The sequence below is a fragment of the Aedes aegypti genome, chromosome 1 (assembly GCF_002204515.2).
Source record: "Aedes aegypti strain LVP_AGWG chromosome 1, AaegL5.0 Primary Assembly, whole genome shotgun sequence".
Lineage (NCBI taxonomy): Eukaryota > Metazoa > Arthropoda > Insecta > Diptera > Culicidae > Aedes > Aedes aegypti.
This window is the reverse complement of record NC_035107.1, coordinates 292,593,496-292,618,510: the sequence shown is the minus strand read 5'-3', so window position 1 is coordinate 292,618,510 and position 25,015 is coordinate 292,593,496. Positions and strand designations below refer to the sequence as shown.

Sequence of the window (25,015 nt, the reverse complement as noted above, 5' to 3'; positions counted from 1 at the left end):
GCGCGACAGTTACCTCACTCTTATCTTTGATATCAATAACATCATACTGTCATGCTATTGCTTCTCAGAGAAGGGAATCATTTGAACTGGAAGTAACTGTAGTGTTTACTGTTTGCTGTGTACAAGCTGCCGATAATCCGAGCAGAACCATTTCAGTTTACTATCAATGTCAGCTCCATTGGCGACGCTTCCATCGTGATGAACGACATGCAAAACACGAGATGGATGATGGTCGATCAACAAAAGAATGAGCAGGTTGAGGATCAACGGTCGATCAACGGCATTGATGATGAAAAAGACGCAGCTGGAACGCTAGTAGGCCCGCCACCGAAGCTTCCACGTCAAGATCATTAAAGGAGATTAGAACGCCAAGATTAGAAATTCAAATGGACGATTGGGAAGATCAGTGATCTACGACTGGCGAACATGAATATCCTACGCTTAATTGTTTTGTCACCTCTAAGAATATAATTAGTCGTAGCACCTTCTTCTGAGATAACCTTCCGTACCATATAACTGGCGATTACCACTGTAAACGGACTCGAATCGATCAGATATTGATTGATGGATTGCAATCAACGTCAGAATCTATCGTGGTGCTAATATTTACTCTATCTTCTACCTGATAATTGCAAAACTCAGCTTAAAACTCCCTGTCGTTAACGACAAACGGTACCGACGCCTGCCTCAGCATGAGCTTTAGCGACTAAAGTAGAAGGATGTCGCCACAGCATCACTCCGTATCTCGAGCAATCGTTACCGGAATTGGTTTTGCTGGCTGAAACCATTGGTGGTTGTTGTACTACAGTAAGAGTAGTCATCAACTCACAGGGTCAGTCTTCCCATGAACCGAACCGATGTGCAACTTTGGTTTGAACATTGCAACTTGTGTTGAACCACAAACGCGCTTCGTCTCTGTACCAGTGTATCAAACCGAACCCAGTACATGTGTACTTCGGTTCAATCTTTGGTTCAAACTTGGGTTCAAATAATGGCACAAAGCAGGCAGACAGAGAACGGTTGAAATCCACGCGGATAAATTTCTACGATCATATATGGAACTTCTTGGTTCAAATCGCAAGACCCTTGAGGCTTGAATAAATGTTTCATTTAAGCAAATCAATTGAGATCAATACTTTGAGTAACATTCAGTGGTACTTTAATGAAAAAACCAAGGATTTTACTATATCAAACAACAAGACACGATAAGTAGAAATTGATAAGCGTGGATATCAACAATTTTTTGTCTCTCCGTTTGTGTCATCATTCTGAAGCTCGAATGCAACCGAAGATTTGCACCAAAATTTGAACCACGGTTGCAATCGAGGTACAAATGGACCGGTTTTCGAACCGGCGTTTGCACCGATGTTCACTTTACACATGTTTGGGTTTAGGTTCAGTTTCGAGCGTTTCGGTTTGCACACGAAAACAGAGTACAATGACAGTACCGAAACCACCTGAACCAACGTGTTCGGTGTTCGTTTGGGAAGACTGCACAGGGTGTATCATTGTGTGTTGAAAGTAGTCTATGGTACGATTGGTTCGACGAAGGAAGAAGAATTATTCTAGAGCAGAAGAACGTGAAGCACCTTACATAGAAGCGGAAGCAGCAGACCGGTGTTGATAGCACAGGCACGGAGGTTCAAGTCTACAGGGTGCGTTTGTACGTCAGAATGTTGGACAATAGCAGCCAACCAGATCCCACTTTGAGGGAAGTTAAGAATGCCTTACAACAGCTCAAGAATAACACAGCAATTGTTAAGGATGGTATACGAATGGAACTCATCAATATGAGCCCAAAACAGACGGCTGAAAGTGAAAATCTGGGAGACATGAAAGCTGCAAGAGGAGTAGTACGCTATCCACAGCAAACGCAAGTGTCTATCTATTTGTCTTTTTTCCTATCTGTAATACTTGCATAGATGTTGCCAAGGGTTCGCAAACAAGTAACTGGAAGGTTACAGACGGAGAGAAAGATAGGAGATATAATATAAGATACGCACTTATCAAAAAAAATGTTATTGGGCGGCTTTCGTGTACCAACTCGTAAAACGATAATGACTGGCATTTTAACTTAAGACTAGTTGGATAATTGGAGTTGAATTGGAGTACATGTGGCACTAAACATCCACGTAAGCAGTATACAGCGTCTGATGAGCCTCGGGCTGAATTTCCCCTTAATAAAGAGTCAATCAGCGTCCGATGATTTATACTAGCGAGCTTGATTGTCATTGATTTAGGCACATGACATCCCAAAACTACGCATATGTTACTGATAAGTTCAAATGAGCATTTCAACTCACATTTAACATTTTTTGATGCTGATGATGTTGTTCATGGAGGTTGAGAGGATGGTTTTATTGATCTCTTTGCAAAATCTATTCTGAAGAATTATATACTTAAGCAAAACCAATTACAGTCAGTTCTCCTACAAGCCACCACACACTTTTCCTTCACCACAGTTTACCAATTGTTTTTAATTGAATGAGGCTAACTTTTTATTTTAATACAAGTCGTAATATTACCTTATAGCGAACAAAAAAAAGTATAAGTCGGTCAAAAAACTGCGATTAGTATAATGTGAGTAGCAGGGTCTGGTAGAAAACTTAACTGAATATACATATGTATTTTAAAACGATTTCAATGTTATTACGGTCTAACATCACCATGTAATATTTTTATCTTTTAATCAAAGTCCTAATTCACTTATTTAAAACATAGAGCTTTTCATCATCATAAAGGTTCAAAAAAAATATATATTTTCATTTTTAATCGATAAAAAATATAGCAAAAATATAATAAAATACATAGAAAATCCATCTCAAACCATGCGGAACAACTTTTTTCTCCCACGACGGATATTTTTGACCCCATACAAACTTTTTCTTGTCTCACTTTGATCTTTCAAATGACATATGACTCATCTATGTACATTCCGGGCCCAGATTTGCCCAATCTCCTTTCTAAATGTTAACCAAATATTTTTATAAAAAACAAAACGAACAATAAAATTTTTTTTTAAGTTTTCTTAAACCTTTTTTATCTTATTCTTATGCCTTTTGATGTTTCTAGAATTTTTAAATGTTCTTTCCTGGACTTGATTGGCTGTTGCGCAAACTGCTCGTGGATCTAACTTTTTCCTAATGTTTGGTTTTACAAAAACATGTTGGCCTTCCTGTAGAATAGGGGGATCTTCTTTACTATGGTTACCTTTCTTTTGCTTCTCACGGGATTTTCCGATGTTGCGGTTAACCTTGGAAAAAATACATTCGGCTTCCCTTGATATTTGTTGTGGGTCTATTTGGCTGCCTTGGTTGAATAGAATTTCGTTCGGTGTGAATTTGGTTGATGAATGTATGCTGGAATTATATAAAGATATACAAATTAAAATCATTTCTGGGGTGTCCATTTCAGGAAATTTATGTTTGTTAGTATTGTAAATTTCTATTATGGTTGAGTGTGTTTTTTTCTACTTGCCCGTTGCTTTCGGACGAAGAGGCATAAGTAAGTGAAGTTCCTAAATTATTCAGAAAGTTTTTGAGTTGAATAGATCTAAACACGTTGCCCCGACAGACCGTTATTATTATTAAAATTGTCCATAAAATCTGAGTACAGGGCTCGATTCCTGAGGTCATTATGTACCCCTGGGCCAATTTAAAAAAAAATCCCTAGGCGGAATCTCAATAAATCCTGATTTGAAGTTTTTGACTTAAAATTTCAATATAATTTATATGCAAATTACACAATAGTGCCGGGAAAACCTAAAAACTATCGCTCAAAAAAACGGCCAAACTGTTCTTAACTAGTATATAATTGTTATTTGTTATAGATGTTATATTTATAAATATTTTTAACTAACTTAACTAACCAGAGTGGTTTGAGTATGTTTTTATATGGCTTAAACCAGTAAGCTTAGTTAGCTTTCAAATTACTCCGAAACATATTAAGCCTGCTTTGCTCTAGATCCATTAATTTAGATTTTGCAATGTTTAGCTCATCAGTGACGTCGATGTGTAATGCTTGATATTGAACTGCATCTCTGAAACACCTATAATAAAAAAATTCTGGGTATTGATTTGTCGATTCAAATTGAACGTTTCATTAAAAAAAAACATTTTTTAAATCATTGTTCCACCAAAAAATCAAATTGTGGAATGAATTTCTGTTTTTCGAATTCGCATAATAAGTTCTCTCGTGCGCTTGGATGCTGTGGAACGCTGAGCACCGTCATCGAAGTTGGTGCGGTATTTACAATGCCGCTGAGCCCTCTCGCGATCCTCAAATTGGCCGTTTCCTGACTGTAGAGTCTGCTGTTGACCGATCCCGATGAACCGGCATCTCTGCCATCTGCTAGTCTTTAGGGCAATCTGACTTGTTGTGACCTTCTGCTTTGCAGAAGAAGCATCTGTTCTTCTGTCCATCATAATATAATCGGACACGGAAGTGGCCAATGTAAAAGTTTGCCGATATTTCCTTCTCTATTTCCATATGCACACCTCTCACTCCGCTGAAAACAGGGGATTCATAGTCGGTTGGGTACTTCTCACGCACGTGTTGTCTGATTCTGCCAAATTGCCCTAGCACCGCTGCAATGTCCTTATCATCCGCTTCAGGGGGTAGATTGAAAATCCGTATGTACTTGAATTGCCGGCTGGCCATCTCAAGCTGAACCTTGGTCTTTTCACCATCGGCATACTGGAACCAATATTGTTCCTCCATCGCACTACTGAATCTGCTGAAGCTTGTTTTGTTGATAATTTCACGTAAAACAGCTGGTCATTTTCGTCCTTATACACTGAATGCACGTCAGTTGCAGGAATTTCCAGCACTCGCATCATGAACCGTAAAACAGCCAGGTGAATTGGCATCTTTGCACTTGCGGAAAAGCAAGTTTCAACGAGTTCTTTCTGGTTTCCATTTTCATTTATTCGATGAATAGATCCCGCTTGAACAATAAACAAAGAAAAATCTTACAAAGTGTGAGCAACCGTTTAATACTTGACCAGCACTCTCGAGTACGTGTTCACTCAACGGCGTCCGAGTATAAACTGACTTTGGTGAACAGAGGCTCGGTGGACGAACCTCCTCAATCTAGTTGAAGTCAGAAAGACAACAGGGCCCAGAAAGGGCAATACCAGTGTAAGCATGAATTATTTTATATTGAATCCTCTGCATAGCTTTCTTTCTGGTATTACAACAGCTAGTCCATATTGGTACAGCATACAACAAAAATGGCTGAAAATTTATTTCAAGATTAAAAGCTTGTTCTTGAAACAAAGTTTTGATATTCTATTATTAAGTGGATAAAGGCATTTGATGTATTTGTAACATTTGGCTACAATGCCCTGATTTTTGAAAGATAATTTTTTATCTAGCATGACCCCTACTGTAGATACTTAACTACATCTGACCAATTTATCGGAACACCCATGGAACACCTCTCATCGCGACAACGTGTCTACTTGAAGGTTTCAAATAAATTGCTTTTGGTTTATGTGGGAAAATTATTAGTTCAGCTTTGGATGCATTAGGAGAAATCTTCCATTTTTGCAAGTATGAAGAAAAAATATCCAAACTTTTTTGCAATCTACTACAGATAACACGTCCTTTAGCGGAGAAGCCTGTGTCATCAGACACAGATTTCTGACATCCCTGAGGTAACTCAGGTAAGCCAGATGTGAAAATATTGTATAATATTGGTCCCAAAATGCAGCCTTGAGGAACACCAGCAATTGAATTTGTTAAAATTTCAAGAGCATTATCAATATCAAGTTTGGCTTGCAAAGAAATTTGAACGTCAAGATTACTATCGGTATATGTTTCATATGTATTCCAACGCCAAGAAGAAGAATATGGATTCCAGTTGACTCAAAAACAATTGAAAATTGTTCTGATAGGACAGAGAATCGCTCCATGGAATATTTTTTTGAAATGTAACAGAGACATGATGATAGCAGTTGCACTGGTTTTGTGTTCTGTTAATCGATACCTCCCTAACTCGATGGTACTTCAATATTGAATTGAACAGAGTTGACTGCAATAAATATTTTTAAATATTCATGTAGTTATATACTTGAAAGAATATTTCCATCATATTCCATTCAGGAGTATCATCATCATCGCTCGGATGACCAAAAAAACTCGCATGTTATCGCCAATCTCGAAACGCTTCCGCTACCAAGAGGAAACCCCCCTCTTCCACGAAAAGCTCAACCAATTCCAGGATCTCATGTGCCGAAATCGCTCAACAATGACCTCATCGTCACCTCGACCGGTACCTTCCGGGTCGTGTGTACCAGCAGATTTCCCATTATAACTCAATTTCCCAGAAAACCCCAATAACCACGGTCACACAACCAAAAGCCGTATTGTCCTCTCATACCCGCAAACACTCACACGCACACATACTCACAAGCATTGTGGCGGTGCTTCCACTACCCAAAGCTTCTTGCCCTCGCTTCTCGTCGTTTGCTACTGGAAGCGTCCGAAGTGCCAAGAGATACCGACGAGCCAGCACTTTCCGGGAAAAGAATTTGTCACAATATTGTCACTTTTTGCGCCATCTTCAATCTGGAGTTGCCTCATGCCATGCTCGCTCACATCAGGGTTGATGTACCGACTATGGCTATAATATCCTTTACAACAATAGTGGGAGCAAAAAGAGATTAATTTTATTATGGTACCTACTAGAATACGACGACGAATATTCACTGGAATCATAAAACAATTCAATTTTGGTAATAAATAAGTCTAGATACACTTCTCTAGAATGGGCTTCTTAATTTTTATGATAGGTTTATGATTGAATTGGTGCAAGTTTGAAGAATTATTGGTTTAATTTCTGTTTTCATAGATTTGGTGTTAGAGAACACATCAAGAATAGCATTAAATTAACTTTGCTACTTGGGTTCTTTACCAAAGTTGCCAATTTCGCATTCGTATATCGTGTAGCAGGTACGATACTGTTCTATGCCCATGTAAGTTAAGGAAATTTCCATTTCGAAAAGTTCCTGGACCGACCGGGAATCGAACCCAGACACCTTCAGCATGACTTTGCTTTGTAGCCGTGGCTTATCATCAATTAAACCAACATTTTTGCAAAATGTTAATAGCACTTACTTCATTAATTCTTACCGCTTCATTATCAATCAGTTCGGGTGGCATTTGTGCTCATTTTGTAAAATAAAATGATAGTTCATAATTAGTAAATTCATGTGGATAACGTCAGCTTTTAATAGTAAAAACACAATGGTTTTGAACACCATTTTTTTAATATTAAGTAAATTTAATTCGAAAACGGCTGATTGCATCTGTTTCGCAAAGCTTTAAACTAGTATTTATCATCAACCAATCATGGTTACATTATAGAAACGCGACAAAAATCTGGTTCACATTCATATCCATCGATATTTGGCGCCCCTACCCTTTATGCCACCCAACCTACTACGATTACGGTGTTTGACACGCAGCAGGAGAGCTCTCAATAACGAACCGAGCAGCAGCGTTCCTCGTCGTCCCAGTAATCCTAGTAGGCAAGAAGGCACCCCATCGCATCGCCGCCACGCAGTGAAGAGCTTCGATGATGACCTGCCACACCGGGACGACTAACTATTACTATACGATGATGATGATGATGATGACGAGATGAGCGGTGCACTTTAATATTAAATGCCGAGAAGAATGGGGGGAGGATCATCTTGCCCCTTGAAGCGCCGCACACATACACTATACAAAGGGACACTTCCCAAGGTGCTCCACAGGCTGTTATAATCAGCAAAATATTTATCAAATCGCTTTTTGATGGTATAGGTCTACAAATTCTAGAGGAAACAATGCCGGTCAACGTAGATATTTTCATCGAATGTGTTCAATGATATACCGCGATTGGAAACTATAACGTTTTATGTCAATTAACCTATATTTTGGAGGCACACGTGATCGTTTATTCTAGAAACTGAGAATACCTCTGCATCTCCACAATCATCATAGGAAGGGTGTTGATAAGTCAGGGGGGAAAAAGATCTGAGAGTCACCTTGGAGGACGAGTCTTATATAAAACTAATTTTGCATTTTTGTCTCGCTGTGAAAAGAAATTGTGGAAGATCAAAAATGTATGTTGACATTCATACTGTCGAACTATTCAAAGTTTATTTATGATGAAAAAAAAGGCATGTGTTTTTTTTAATTCTATGACACAGGAAGAAAGGTTTATGTCGAAACTTGTAGAGAGGCGAATTTGCGAGCTAGTGGTTGTTTGGTAAGATTTTTTTTTTACATCAACGGTCGGGACAGCACCGTGTTTCCATCATCCACCTTCACTGTCAGTAGCGTGCAGCAGTAAGAGAGTGCTCTCGAGCTGTGCAGCGCTGCTGGCTGCACAGTGTCAAGTGTCGGGTCATCAGCTTTTGTGACGCTATACAAACTTTTCATCTCACTTTCGTTCATCGTCGTCATGGTCCACCCGTTCCATTTCACGTTTATGACCATTTTTCTTACTTTCTCCCTCTCTCTCTCTCTCTCTCTCAACAGGAAGCGGAGAATGCAATTGCTGCCATGAATGGACAATGGCTCGGATCGAGATCCATTAGGACAAACTGGGCCACCAGAAAACCCCCGGCAACCAAGGCAGAGTGTAAGTAGTTTTTCCTTCCTGTGTGTTGTTGTGATAGTCGATTTTCTATCTCCTGGACTTCTGGTACTTTGCTCCCACGATTCCCCCTCCCCCACTTCCTCCTATGGGAATGACACGAAATTCAATAGGAAAAAATCCCTTCGTTAAAATCCGGTTCTGGTGTGTTTACCGAAACAGAACACCGGCGAATGTACTTCCGTATGCTAAAATCGTTGTTGCTATCCCCCTCATTGACTGTGGAAAACTCACTCGTTGTGTCCTGCCGTTTCGTGTAACACCTTATCCTAGCCATGTTTTTTTGTGTAACCAGTGTCGAACTCACTGACTGTCTGACTATATCTTCTAGCCCCGTACCGATATCCTGACTTCCCGAAATCCAAGTGTGCCACTCTCCTTGTTTGAGCTTCCATTCGTCCCCTCAATCGAAACTGCCTTTGTTTCTGTTCTGTTTGTTCGCCCCCTGTTAGTGTATGACTGTTGCTTGACGAGTGCGCGACGATCATGATGGAAACGTGACTACTGGGACGGCAGCGCCTACTAAGATGACGGGAGGTTTGTTTTCCCTGGTGTTGTTTTTTTCCTAAAACGTGTTGAGTGTTCTGTGAGCGATTCGGTTTATTTTTGGACAGGTACCCGGAGACAAATTGACGTCTAAATAAAGCAATTAGGAGCGGAGAAACTTGTTGGATTGGTTTGATTTTGGTTCCGATGAAGGTGGGGGGTTGATTTGTTTGAGTATTTTGAGGGTGAAGTCATTAACGCACACATGTCGAACTTACACACTTAGATTAAATTACTGGTGCGGGAAAATTTTACTGGGTTTTGGAACTACCGAAAAAGTCAGTAAAATGAAAACTATCGCTACGCGTAATTGAAAAGCAAATTCCATCATGTTTTATTTTTTATCGATATATGATATAAAAAGAAAGCTCTCTGCAAAATTTCAATGAAATATCTCTGTTTTTCGATTTCTGACTTTTTTTTTAGTATACTGACTTTTTCGGTAGTTCCAAAACTCAGTTTTTATTCCGAACAGATTGAGTGTGTAGTCGATAAGCTCGTGGCGAAATGTTGGTAAAAAATGATGCACATAAATAATAGATTTTTATCAAACATTTAAACACATATGCTAGTCCAAGGTCCAAACACGTAGTAAGCAACATCTACTAGAAAGACACGGTGCCGCGTAAGAAACCACGTTAAATGACTTCAGTGCATATCACCCCGAGGCGCGTCCACATTCAAAACCATGGGTAGGACAAACATTGCCAAAATCTTCATGTCCAAGGAAGCTTACTATAATTTTCAAAATAATGGATTCCTTGACAGAAAATTGAAAGTGACTGTTTTCATGTCAGTCATTAACACAATACTGAGAAAGCTTCTAGATCATTTGTTGAGTCAACTTCATTAGTAATTTATTAATTGTTAAAAATTTATATCTTTCAGGCCAGTTAAACAGATTTGACAAAAACTAGAACATACTGCGAAACTCAACTTACCTGGCAGTTGAGTGTCGCAGTATGTTCTAATTTGATTCTATAATTTATAAAGATTGAGTATTATGGTAAGGTTCAAAACTAGTTCCGCTGCGTTGTGTTGCGTAGTAATGGAGTTTGTAGTAGATTGCATACTGAAAACTGTCTTATTATTTACTTTACTGCTCTTATCTCGATTTACTTATGCAAAAACCACTTTGGGTGAAACAGCTGTTCAATCGGCAGTCAAAGTGAAAAGACATTACAATTTCCATTGCCGGCCACGCCCATCTTTTCCGTTACGAGGAAAGGGAATATGATAATCATGATATGATACTTACTCAAAAAATGGCCAGCAACTCACCGACGCCCTCTTAGATGTCAAAGAGTTGGATGATAAGGAAGGGAATGGTCTAGGATTCAATATGAGCGACCGGATTTGAATTTCTGGGAGTGACGTTGCTAATGAAATTAATGTCACTCCATGTGTCTTCTGAAGATGGGGCATAGGTATTTCCACCTTGTGTCCTATCTAAAGAGCTTTAGTTTAAGCGCCATTGCTCGCTCTCTGAAACGAGAAAACAAATTGACCCCACCCTCTGAAATAGCCTTAGTTTTTTAATTTGAACAAACTCACCAAATCCGACATTAGCAAATGATTTCGTTTGTTATGCGACTGGTCATCGCCAAGCGTCAAGCGCTGTTGCTGTGTATGAAAATCAATGTTTCCCAAGAGCTTTTCCCACATGTATAGTACGAACTGAAACAGAGCAACCACTGAAGTGATACCGCCCAATCAAGATACGGTTTCCAAATTGTTTTCATTCACTTTGGACGGAAAGAGTGAAACTGTACAATTGATTCTGGTTTTATAATAATCACTCCTACACCTACAATAATCATAAGCGAAGCGGTTTCCACAATTTAAAAAGTTTTCTTTTCAACATACGAAAGCACTATCAAATGTTACAACTATAACTAATGTAATTAATCATCAGAACCAAACTTATCACAAACGAAAACTATCCAGGAGGCGTAGCACCGGCCGAACCTCGCAAAAGTTTATCACGCAGAACGCGAAAAAAAACATGACAGGCAGTTGAAAACACAACCGCTCGCGGCGCGGCCTACTGTGTTTTTTCCATTATGATAAGGTTCAAAACAAGTATGCTATAAACTAATTGTTTACATTTTCGTTGATTTGGCTGGAAGTGAGAAACTTGAATTGCACTTTTAAGTGTCTAATAAATACAATTGGTATTTTTTAAGAACTATGTTCTGATGGCATTTTTAGAACCGTAAAATGGGGTAACGTTGATAATGCATGCAACTTTGATAGTAGGAAACTCACAACATATTAAACGAAACAGCATAATTTCTATTAATCAGTTAATAAAACGAAAAAGTAAAGAATATTAGTATGCCACTTCATGTCAGAGCTATTTGCGTTGGAATCAAGAGCACTTGTTGCTTTATATACAAATATTAAAAATTGATTTTAGCATTTTTGAAACGCTTTCAAACAATTTGTTCTACGATCGCTATTTGATGAAATTTTTAGAGTTCATCGCTTATCTCTGACAGCCCAGTTAAAGTGGAACATGAATCCGGTCTCAAATCTCTTAGCAATTATCATTTTTTACAAATTGGGGCCATTTTTTAATCAAAGGCAGATTTATGTTAAACGCCTAGAGGTATGCAACACCCTATTTAGTTATAGTTATTTATACGGTTTTGTTCGAAATACACATTTATATATTACAAAAACGTTTCATTTATGTTGAATTCAATTTTGAAACGTGAATATCAGTCGATATTTTTTCAGAAATATTTATAACACCAATTCATATGGCTTAAAATGGTGTTTGTCATGCATGTTTGAACTAGAAACCCTTTTAAGGTGATTTTTTCTATAAATTCCGTAATTTTATGAATAAAATCTTCTTAACTATGTTCTCTATTAACATTCTTCGATCAAGTTTCAACTGAAGTGATGCCAAACAGTAGTTTGGTTGTCGATTTTCTTGTGTTTACGTAACCACTATCAAAGTTGCCCTAAAACCGAAAATAGACTTTCGATTACCGTAATCTGGAAGCAAAGTGATCACTATTTTACATTTTTTTGTCATGTTATCCCTTAGAATTCAAGTATTGCTAAAATTATTTCAGTAAAATCAGTACTTCATTGATCACTATCAGTTTATGTAATCGATTTTTTATGAAATAAAATTTAACATTTCATAAAATAAGTTTTATTATCAAAAATTTAAAATGACACATTGGGGCGAAATTGATCACTATACAATAAAGCATATTTTAGAAAGTAAAATTTACCTATCTACTAAATTTGGGTCTCCTGAAACTGGAAATGATGTCAAAGTTCTTACAACTCATGTATATCATCATTTTATTGCAAAATTAAACTTTGTAAATCTGCAGTATACGCCTAAATGTATGCGATTTCCCTTGAAATAAGCACGTTATTCAACAATAAACGGTTTTATGATAAAAAAAAATATTCTTGTAATGCAATACGATTTAAAAAATGAGTTCAGCAGTTCACACTGAATCTTACACAACATTTTTGATACTCAAAGTTCGCATGCAGGCTCCGCACCAGCGGATTGTTTAGTACCGACATTTCCAACACTATTATTAACACCTTCAAAAACTGTGAATATTTCTATACAAAACTGACCCTAATAAAAATGAAATAGTTTAAAATCATCATTAGACATTCATAAACAAGAAAACATGAAATGTCTGTGATGCCAAAGAAGTATTAGGCATTCTTGAAAGGAAATGCTGTTTGGTACCGACCTGATCAAATCCACCCCAGTGATCAATTTGCCCCCGGATTACGGTACATAAAAAATGTTCGGTCCGTTCAAAAAGAATCCTAATGCAATCTATCCACTGCAGTCGATAAATGAGATACCAGTTCTGGTTTTGAAGATATAAAATAAAGATCTTTAAACCAGAATGCAGACATATTCAAATTTTCTTCTAAAACACTATCAAAGTTACCCCGTTTTACGGTACCTTCAAATCATCAAGAATGTTCTACAGAACACAATCTGAACCGTGTTTGACCTTCTGACTTCGCTCGTCAAGGGACCGTTCAAAAATTTCGTAACGCAACATGGGGAGGGAAGAGATCTTGCATAATGATACAATTTGAACACAAATTATAAGTTTTCGATACAAAAACTGTTAGGTGGGGGTGAAAAGGGGTCAAAAGTTGGAAAATTTAGCGTTGCAAAACATTTGAATGATCCCTAAGTATAATCCAAACTTTAATAAATGACAATTCGACCAAGAATTTTTACAAAGTGCGCATCGGGAGTTCTGTAGGAATTGCTCAACAGATCATCGACAGATTCTTCCAGGAATGCCTTGAGAAATCAAGAGCACCAGCAGCTCTACGCTCGTGCTGTGTATGACAAGCGAGCTTTGTTTAAGGTGCGTACACGATGCTACCGATCTAGCGTTAATCCATCAATTATGCCAACGATTCTTCGGGATTTTTTTTATAGTTCTCCATGCTTATTCCAGTAAATAGTCAAGAAAAACTTCCAGGAATGCTGATGACAATTTATCCAAAAACGTGCGTAGGACATGTACTACCAATCCTACCCACTACACGCGCCACTGATATCAACCTACTTAGTTTGACAAATTGAGATGATTTCTAGTAATGGTCTAGTATATCTATACACATCCTATTAAAAGTTCAATAAGGAATTCATCTAGGGATTGTACCAGGAATTCCTACACGGATTCCATCAGGAATTTCACCAGGAATTTCTTAAGGATTTCATGGACAATTCCCCTTCCACAAAGGATTCCATCTGGAGTTTCTTCAGGATTTCTTTCAGGAGTCCCTCTACGAATTCAATCAGAAGTACTTCTAGGGATTCCATCGGAAGTTTCTCTAGGGGCTCCATCAAGAGTTTTTTTTTTAAGAAAATTTGATTGGTATTTCACTGATGCATCTGAAAAAGGATCAGCATGCTCTCTCCATGTCAGCTCATATAGTGATACTTTTCCGGATGAATATGAACTGACTGAGCTACTTAGCCTTAAAGATTAATAATACGATGAGTTGTACAAATGATTCAGGTTATCAAAGGACTTCGTGACATCTTAGGTATGACTTTACGTTAAAGTCCCTGATGTTATCAATAGGCTCAATAAGACCAGTGGATGCAAATGCAAAAATTGTCGATTGGAAAAAAGGTTTCAGTTAAAAAATGTGGACGAGCTCATAAATCACTAAAAGGAGAAGCAAATACTCTACCAGTTGGGACTGGGACTGTTTGTTGTTGATGGATTCGTGGTGAAATTTTGGTAGATTTATAGTTAAATATTTCGCGGATACTAATGGGATTAATTAGTAGGACTTAGTATGAAAATATTTCAACTAAAACTCCAACAGAGCTTCCTAATATTTTTCATTTTGATATATACTATGAATCAGGTGGCAGTTTCACTAATCATATAATACGGCTATCATCCACCTTTAATGAAACTGATTCCAAGCATGGCAAGGTTCAAGTTTTCAATTATCGAAAAAAAAATGAATTTGTCAACTCATCATGTCCCGAAAGGAAAGCATTTGGTTTATCATTTCTGTCACAACCATTAGCTCTGTTCAATGTTTAAGCTTTCGCTTGTAGGTTATACTGTTATATCAGCAACCGAACGTTTTCAACATAGAACGAATGTTAAATACAGAACAGTACTTCTCCCCAGCAACTCTGCCCGACATAGCTTATGTTGAAGTCCAAAAAATGTCTATTTTCGTCCCAATGAACATAGCTATTCCTTCTTTGTTCCTCCCGTTCCGTCAAGTCACCGACCGCCCGACTTGGCACAGGGAACACAAAGCACACCATTTTGATTAATTTGTATTTACTCCTGACACGCTCCCGGGGGTGTCATTCGTCACTGACTCGTTTGTTTCCAGTCCCCGGAATTCCCCCCGCCCTTGAACGGTAACTCTTTTCCAGCCTTATTCCTCACGTTCCATGGCATCGCTAGGACCGCGCGCGCCCCGAAAGACGTGAGTAAAATTTCGATAATTAAAATTTAATTAGGAAAGCCCGCCCCGACTGATGGGTTGTGTTCGTGTAGTGGCCCCATCCATCCTATCCACTCGGGAAAATCTAATCAAAAGCTTCACGAAGAACAATCGTGCCCTTTTTCGGCCCAACTCTCGCTCACTCCATAGCAGAACAGTGGTCTATTCTATCATCCCGTTTAACGTGTCTAATCACGACAACTAGCGATAGACCCTTTCTCCGCAGGTTTCTCCCCCCAAACACGTGCATCACCGCATTCAAATCAAATTGGTAATAAATCATGCCGTGATTATTGTTTTATGTAACTAATAAATCACAACCAGTAAAATTAATATTTTCCCCTCGATGGAGGCGATGCCACGCTGTTGGCGGAATCTTTTGGGACTTATGCTATCCACAGTAGCCTATCATGGGACCAGAGGTTCGATAGTCGTTCGAACTTCAGATTTGCACATTCTGAACATCTTTTCGATGGTTCAACGTTTGAAGCCACCTGTTACACGAGTGGTGCGCTAGGGTGGCTCAAATTATCATAAAGTTTGTGGATCCAATCTGCATATCTTCCTTGCAATTTACAGCACCCCCCATTGAGGCCTTTCTTAGCCGAGTGGTTAGAATCCGCGGCTACAAAGCAAAGTCATGCTGAAAGTGTCTGGGTTCAAATCCCGGTCGGCCCAGGATCTTTTCGTAATGGAAATTTCCTTGACTTCCCTGGGCACAGGGTTTCGTCGTACCTGCCACACGATATACGAATGCGAAAAAGACAACATTGGCAAAGAAAGCTCTCAGTTGATAACTGTGGAAGTGCTCATTGAACACTATGCCGAGAAGCAGGCTCTGTCCCGTTGATAACGTAATGCCAAGAAAAGAAAAAGAAGATCGAGTGCAACTGTGATCCTAGGGACCGCCAAGGTAGCCATTAAAACTAACTATTTACTATGGTTTTCTAGGTCGATATCGAGATACGAAATATCAAGTAAGGCACAGAATTCATTCACAATATCTCCAACATAAACTTTTGCGTTGTTGCAATTCTCCCATTTTGCGACAAATGGCATGAGTTAAATTTAAACATATTTTATAAACAATAAATTTTACTGAAAAATGTTATACTACATTAAACAAGTTAGTCTTATCAAATTGAACAATTTTGCAGAAAGATAATGGACCTGGTGTAGTGATTAGAACACAGGCCTCTCATGCCTAGGATTTGGGATCGAATCCCAACCCCGAGATAAGTGACTATGACTCAAAAAAAAGTTACAGTTATGACTTCCTACGGAAGGGAAGTAAAGCCGTTGGTCTCGAGCTTAGCTTAGCTTAGCTTAGACTGACTACACATATCAATGGTTGCTATCCCGTGATTGACCTAAGTCAGTGAAAATGCACAAAGAATCAACCAGAAGTTCGGCTGGGATTGGCCATAATCTTCATCAGTGTGCATAATTCAGTGCCTCTATTTATACATGGTCAATAACGGCGCCGGCCACGTCCTTGCAGTCAGGTGGGATTGGGGGAAGGAATGTTAGTATGTAGTATAACCTTTGCTATTTGGAGACCGTGTTTGCCTCTGCATCTCCACAAAGGTTACTGGGAGGGATGTTTGTTAATGGGGAGGATCGTTGGGTCACAGGATTCACTTTGATAAGCGATTAGACCATGATAAATAATTATTTGTGAGATATAAACATGCTTATATGTAAATACAATGTTTTCATTTGATATGAACAATATCTATGTAGAGAAAAATTATGCCGACACTTGAGGTGACGAACCTTTCAGTTTGTGGAATAAAGTGAACCTTTCGCAAGTCTACACTTGTAGTGTCGAACCATTCAAAGTTTTTTTAATTACAAAAATAAAGGTAAAAAAAGGAGTTTTGAAAAAAAATTAGACATTAATAATTTATGAATCAGAGTTTATGTCGACACTCACAGTGACGAACCTTTCAAAGTTTGTTGAAAAATTATATTTACGTCTCACCGTTGTAACGATTGTATTTTATAGATTAGAAATAGTAGCATGAAACGAGCTCACCAATTGATCCGTCATCCTTGAGCAGCAACAATCCACTTTCAGCTTCACTCGTATGCTCGGCTATATAAAAGCACTCAGAGAAAATAGGCGCGCGACCCGAGAGGGAAAACAACTGACGACTGCTCGGGCTTTCTTGACGCACTGCCCAGAAACAAGCGTCAACGTCGAAAGATCAAAAGGAACTAATCGAACGCGGCACGTTTTCACTTCACTCGACCGATGCGTGACATGTTTGATCCTGCCCTCATCGCCGGCCTCCGCAGGAACAAGCTTCAAGGTCGAAGGATCAAACACAACTTAGCGATCACCCACACTTTATCGTTTTTTTTTTCGCTTTTTTTCACGTTGTTTTCGTATTTTTTTTTTTGTTCTCCCGAAAAATGCGAACCGGACACAATTGATCCGGATTCCGTCGCTCGCCCTCAAAAGAGCATGCAACAGATTCCACGGATCAAACACTACTCGGAAGTAAAGCCGTTGGTCTCGAGATGATAAACACAAAATAACTTTAAATTTTGTTTATGAAAAGCTGCTTATCAGAAAATTTCATATTATTGTTTATTTGGTATTGAAAAACTGTCAATGTGTATTTTTTATCATTGTCCAGCTCTGTATATACAGTTTCGGACATATAAAATGCATCAAAGTCGTTTTCCCATACAAAATGGTCAACTTCAGAGAGCCATATCTCCGCCGTTTCTCAACCTAATCTTTTTATTTCTCCTGGAACGAACTACAAATTTCCTCAATTTTCTAAAACTATTGTAAAAGTTGTGTTAAAATCATTGATTCAAAAGTTACAGATAGGTTGAATTTTGACATAAAAAATGCACCAAGACACAAAGTGATGCAGCAGAAAAACTACGCGTCGTAGCATCTTGGTGTCTTCAGCGCATTTGTTCATTGCGTGATAAGGACCAAATGCTCTGAGGACACCGAAAGGATACGACGCATAGTTTGTCTGATACATTACTTTTCGTCTTGGTGCATTTTTTATGTCAAAATTCAACCTATCTATAACTTTTAGTTTTCACACAACTTTTACAATAGTTATCAAAAATTGAAAACATAAAAACTTAAAAAAAAAATCGGTTGAGAAACGGCGGAGATATAACTCTCTGAAGTTGACCATGTTGTATGGGAAAACGGCTTTGGTGCATTTTATATGTCCGATACTGTAAGTACAGTATTATCATCTCGAAGTCTTAACTTGTTATTCAAACTATAGAAAAGGAAATTGGTAGCGCGTAAAACAATATAAAGGATTGTAGAAGTGTTATCCATTATCTAGTGAGCAATTTTAGTTCCACGTTGGAATATTATTGTTATTTACCAGTGACACTTTACCAAACATATGGTATTCGTGTCAGAATGTGTCATATTTACCTTTAACGGGAAAAATATTATAAAGCCCTAAGAAAGGTTAACATCAATAATACATCCAAAAACGATCAATACAAGATCTGTGTAAATCCGGCACCCAATGGGATCAAGACAATCCGAATGAAGAGTACGCAAATTGGATGCATTCGACATATCTTCTTTCGGGGATTGGACGCCTGAAAATTCCTCGATATTACTTTAGAATTATGGGTCCAAATCCCTGCAATTATATGTATTCACCGATGCCAGTGAGTTCGCCATGGGATGTGCTGCATATTTCCGGACAGCCGATGACCAAGGTTTGCCGGCCACGTCCTTGCAGTCAGGTGGGATTGAGGGAAGGAATGTTAGTGTGTAACCTTTGCTATTTGGAGACCGTGTTTGCCTCTGCATCTCCACAAAGGTTACTGGGAGGGATGTTTGTTAATGGGGAGGATCGTTGGGTCAAAGGATTCACTTTGATAAGCGATTAGACCATGATAAACAATGATTTGTGAGATATATACATGCTTATACGTAAATATAATTGTTCATATAATTTCTATGTAGAGGAAAATTATGCCGACACTTGAGGTGACGAACCATTTAAAGTTTGTTGAACAAATACCTAAATGTAACATTCCTACAGCTGTCAGTACGAAAGCATGTGTTAATATTATATTTTACTCATTTGAAAAGAAACAAAAGACTCAATTGGTTGGGACATCATAGAACACTCTTATTCTTATGCCGACACTTACAGTGACGAACCATCCAAAGTTTGTTGAATAAAGTGAACCTTTCGCAAGTCTACACTTGTAGTGTCGAACCATTCAAAGTTTTTTTAATTACAAAAATAAAGGTATATAAGGGGCGTTCTGAAAAAAAAAATTTAAACATAAAGAAATCATGAATCAGAGTTTGTGTCGACACTCACAGTGACGAACCATCCATAGTTTGTTGAAACATCATATTTACATCCCACCATTGTAACGATTAAATGTGCAGTCATACATATTTTATAGATTAGAAATAGTAGCATGAAACGAGCTCACCAATTGATCCGTTATCCTTGACTGAGCAGCCACAATCCAATTTCAGCTTCACTCGTTTGCTCGGCCAGCACTCAGAAAAAAAAAATAAAATAAAGAAATAGGCGCGCGACCCGAAAAAAAACACGGACGACAGCTCGGGCTTTCTTGACGCACTGCCCAGGAGCAAGCGTCAAGTTCGTCGAAAGATCAAAAAGAACGAACCGATCGCGGCACTTTTTAACTTACTCCAACCTAACTCCCCGATCACGCCACTTTTTCACTTACGAGATCGACGCGCGACATGTTTGATCCTGCCCTCGTCGCTCGCTCCGGCAAAAGCAAGCGTCAAGGTCGAAAGATCAAACAGAACTGGACTTTTGATTGTGTATAAAGGATCATAAACGAAGCGGTTTCCAAAATTGAAAATGTATTCTTTTCAACAGAAAAAAAACTCTAAATGTCACTATCAAATGTGATATTAAGGTGAAGATAAATCGAAGCCAAACCTCAAATTTTCAAGAGCACGGATCTGAAGAACCAAACATCCGTTTGACTCTTCAATGAAACTCTTTAATGAATGTTCGAATCCTCTGAGCAGAATCTCAAATAGAGAAACTTTAAAGTAGATGGAGTACCGTGTACCTTGTTACCTCGTATCCACTCACTTTTCTCTTTTTTCTCTATCCGTTTGAGCTGAAAACTTAATCGATTGGTCACTCGCTGGTGGTGATCAATCGATTAAGTTTCTAGCTCAAACGGATGTTTGGTTCTCCAGATACGTGCTCTTGAAAATTTGAGGTTTGGCTTCGATTCATCTTCACCTTAACTGCTGTAATTTCTCGTCAGAATCACACTTATTACAAACGAAAGAAAAACTTTCCAGGAGGCGTAGCACCGGCCGAATCACCACCGAAAACGCGTAAAACCCTTCACCCAGAACGCGCAAAAAACGTGACAGGCATTTGAAAACACTATTGCTCGCGGCGTGGCCTACTGCGTTTTTCCCGAAAAGTGATGTCGAATATTCAGGAAGATTTCTATTCGCTACACCATAAATGATTCCGTAGGGCCTAACAAAAGTGAAAAACATTTCAAAATGGAGTGTGCTGCTACGAACAATGATCTTGGTGGGTCGGTTTAGCAGTTGCGCCGTGCAGAGTTTAAGCAAGCGAAATTTAACCTTTGGCGTCCTACACAGGCAGAAAGTTATCCAGACGAGGTACGAATGCTGCTAAAGAATCGGGAGGCATCACCCGATGCCTTGACGAGTGTTCGTTTAAGCCAAGTTTTCCCCTTTCGCTGGCAAATATGGCGTGGTACGTGTAGAAGGCAGATCCGCCGATGCAGGGTACGCTCATTTCGACGCTAGATTTCCTATAATCCTTTTGAAAGACCGTCCAATTGCGTTCTGTCTCATGGATCATTACCATCACCAAAACGGACACGAAAATAAGGAAACAATCGTGAACAAAGTCCGCCAACGATTCTTCGTCACAAGTCTTCGATCAGTCGTAGACAAGGTAGCGAGAGCATCCTTGAGATAGCCAACGATTTATCCACTGACTCGTACGTTATGGCTATCTGACGTTTCGTTCGCAAGAGGGATTCACCTTCACATTTTATTCCTGATAACAGCACAAACCGTAAGTTGACGCAAAAAATAAGCTGATAAACGAAACTTCCACGAACACATTCACGAATACCAAGACTAAGTAGTCCATCAATCCACTCGCGCGTGTAAAAAAATCCATGAAAGCTCTCGACCACGGCTGCAAACTCAACGACGAGATCCTGTTAACTTTGCTGGCCGAAACAGAGTGGTTCATCAACTCCCGCCTATTCACATAGGTGCCATGCCTCAGGAGGTAGAAAACGATGAGGCCCTAACGCCTAATCATGTTATATTTGGGAATCCATCTGATTCTCACGAACCGCACAGGAACTCCACCGACCTAGGAGCATTGCGTAACAGTTACCAACAAAGCCAGTATTTGTCAGATGCTCTGTGGAAGCGTTGAATAAAATAATACTTCCCTATCAATCAAAAGGTAGATCAAAATGGTTCGACGACGTGTGCCCTATCAAGGTTGGAGATCTAGTGTACGAGGTCGTGAATCTGGGAAGGCTGGGAAGGGGAGTTCCAACAGCACTGCTTCTATGAGAGTCAGGGAACTCACCGGCAATGGATCATTGAAGGTAACTCTTTCGGCACTCACCGTATCAAAAAGTGGCGCTACCGTATATGAGATTTAGCATTGTGACAGCATTGCTGTTCTGTCAAATACACAAGACTGCGGTGGCGCTATCTATGAATTTCAGAGCGGTCGTTTATTTTATTTTATTTTATTTTAAGGGGACACGGGAGACTGTGTTATTTTCCCTATCTTTTGTCTCACTCTAACAATTATCATCAAAACTTTTCCGAAGCAAATCTCGAGTTTTAGTGAACCGATGAAGCTGAAAATTTAATCGATTGTGCACCACATATATAGAATATAGTGATAAATTTTTCACATCTATATATGGAGTGGTACTTGAGATCTGCTTCTTCAAATGGATAGGATGATTATAATGACGTCCCGTGCGGCCTTAAGGACATATAGGAAGGAATCCCTGTCATGGCAGTGAAAATGGCTTCCTTACATATACAAACACATTTCTGGAAATCCACATTATTTCTCAAAATATTTCACTTACCTACACTAAGTTCACTCTCAAATTGCTAACGAGACATCAGAACACTATTACCTTACGATTTCCGTAGTTTTAACACCAGTAGCTGGTGGAAATTTCATGAACCGTGCTAATTTTCAACACGGACTTCTAACTTTGCCACAATTGTTTACACTTATCCGCCTGCACACTTTTCGCCTAATTTTACAACTTTCGCTAAACGTAGAATCTCCAACACAGTTTACTTTCACTACTTGTTAATTAAAGAACAATTACTGGTTGATTTCGGATGAAACAAACTTAAAATTTCACCAAACCGTGCTTAAAACAATCACTTGATTACAGCATTTTGCTTTTTTTATTTTTCTAATTTTACGCCGGCTGCTCGCTTGCAGGGCTGTCAGATACGTTGATGGTTACGTTCGACATCAAGCAATCTTATTTAGTCGAAGGGGAAAAGACTCAAATTGTAGTAGAGATTACTGGCAACAACGTCTTATCAATTATAATTTCACTATTACTAACAAATAGGAGATTATTTTTAGTGTACCACTACTTTTATACAGTTATTAGTGGATTCAAAGGAGTTTCACCTTAATGCTTCATTGTAGTCAATTGTCAATGCGACGGTGACATAGCTGATAAAAGATTAGATGACTGTTACCGCTACCGATCATTGCACGTCGTTGTTGTTGCTCTATTTTCGATCACGAAACTGAACTACTCAAGTGTCACGTAAAATAGTTTTTAAGTGTTTCTAATCATTCAGATGATATCGTGTTAAAATCGAAAACATCGTTGTAGTGCAAAATTATCGCGGACGATTATAAATTGGTTTTTTGTTTGTGGTTCCTCAAACAAAAATTAATTGATTGTGATAGCCATACTGCTTATAGAAATGGAGAGTGGAAGAGTTTGTCGCACATGCTCTCTGAGTGTCAATGCAAATGATACATTTTTCATCATCTGCAAAGGAAGTTGTGGTGGCAAATTCCACTGTAACTGTGTCGGACTGCGTGATATACATTGGAACGTCATAAGGGTGCTCTCAAAAAACGTTGTCTGGATGTGCGACAGTTGTATGGATGATTTTCAACGAGCGAAAAATCATGTCGCTCAGATTCTACAACCAGCAATGTTAATATCTCGCCGACGATCGTAGAAGAAGTGATCGAACTGAAGAATACAGTAGCTGACATCATGAAGACTATCTCTACGATCCGTCAATCTGTACCTACTGGATCTCAAATAGATGCACGATTATTGCACTCAACGCCAGATTCGTTCAAGCTCCTCGATGGGTCCGGCAGTGAAGGCTCTGCGAATGATACCGAAAGCCAATGTAGAGAGAACGTAAACAACGATAGAAACGGTTTCTCATTGTTTCTCACGAACATCGACATTAGTGCCACTGAACGAGATGTACAATGGATGGTTGCTCGGGCGATTGGTGATCTTGATCCTGAACGAATTTATGTGACAAAATTAGTGTCAAAAATTAAAAGTCATTCGCGATTAGATATTGTTTCGTTTAAAGTAATTGTGCCTTTAAAATTTAAATCTCGTGTTATGAATCCTTCGACGTGGCCAAAGAATGTCAAGTTTAGGGAATTCATTTGCTCAAATAAGTGTACATGGAAGCCTTATACGTAATTCAATTTCAATGTCCTTTATAAATTGTTCGTGGTTGAAAACGTAATGTTGTAAATGCAAATGAAATGCAGATGTTGATATTTATATTCACATGATGTTCAGAAAAGATTGAAAATGTTTGTAAATGTATGTTTGTATATTGTTAAGGTATGTGTGTTTATGTAATTACATCTCTTAGTTATAGTTAAGAATATTCAATAAGACTGTAAGGTCAGTTGAATTACACCTGGTAAGTGCCCAGGCAAATAAATAAATAAAAAATAAATAAATAAATAACTATAAAATTTTGCAAAGCACTTATTAAGCTTGTTCGCTATCAAAGCATACCTTGCTGAAATTTTTCTAGAGTGATTTTTTGTGCCTTGCCGAAGGAGATTGAGAGAGTAGAGATTGTGTTTTGCTTTGTTTCGCACAAAAACAAATTGTCTCCTGCACCTTTCTTTGAGTTTACTCGCCAAGAATGGGAGACAAACCATGTATTTCGGAGTGGCATTCATTTTCATTCACACTGCACTGAGTTTACAGACATTGCCTGCTGTAAACAACAAAAATACATATTTTCTTGAGAAATTTACTTGTTCATGTATACAAAAGAGATTTCGACCCCGAGTTAGTTCATCTCGGGACTAACGCCTTTTCATTCCTTTTCAAAGAAAGTCCCCAGACAACCAGAAATCGCATAAAAGTTCACGTTACAACTCGTTTATTCATACTAATTACATCAAACCCGCAAAACACCGTGCATAAACTCGTCAGTTTGATGAGTTTCCTCGCATAAAACACTTCTTTTCTGAGTTCATTTATACATTTTGTTTCGTCTCGTACACTCGTACAAAGTAAGTCGCATCAATCCGTAGCAGCTGTCAAATCAACATTTGCTATCATAAGCTAAGTCGCATAAAATCACAGGTTGATTCGGTAGAATATTTATACACTCGCATTGTATGTTATTATTCATCACATAATATTTGCACGCATATCGCCTCCACTTTTGTACGTAGAAGGCCTTTTCGCGACATCTTATAAGTGAAATTTTGCACATATAAAGCCTCCAGGTGATTT

The 25,015-nt window shown here is 38.6% G+C and overlaps 1 protein-coding gene across 3 annotated transcripts in view; it reads left to right on the top strand.

Annotated features, from left to right (window-relative positions):
- Positions 1-25,015, top strand: part of LOC5571436 (nucleolysin TIA-1) — an 824,623-nt gene that overhangs the window by 730,662 nt on the left and 68,946 nt on the right. For all 3 annotated transcript variants that reach the window (XM_001659636.2, XM_021838196.1, XM_021838197.1), the window contains one exon: positions 8,530-8,632. In XM_001659636.2, the coding sequence (XP_001659686.2) occupies positions 8,530-8,632 (103 nt within the window). The remainder of the gene's footprint in view (positions 1-8,529; positions 8,633-25,015) is intronic.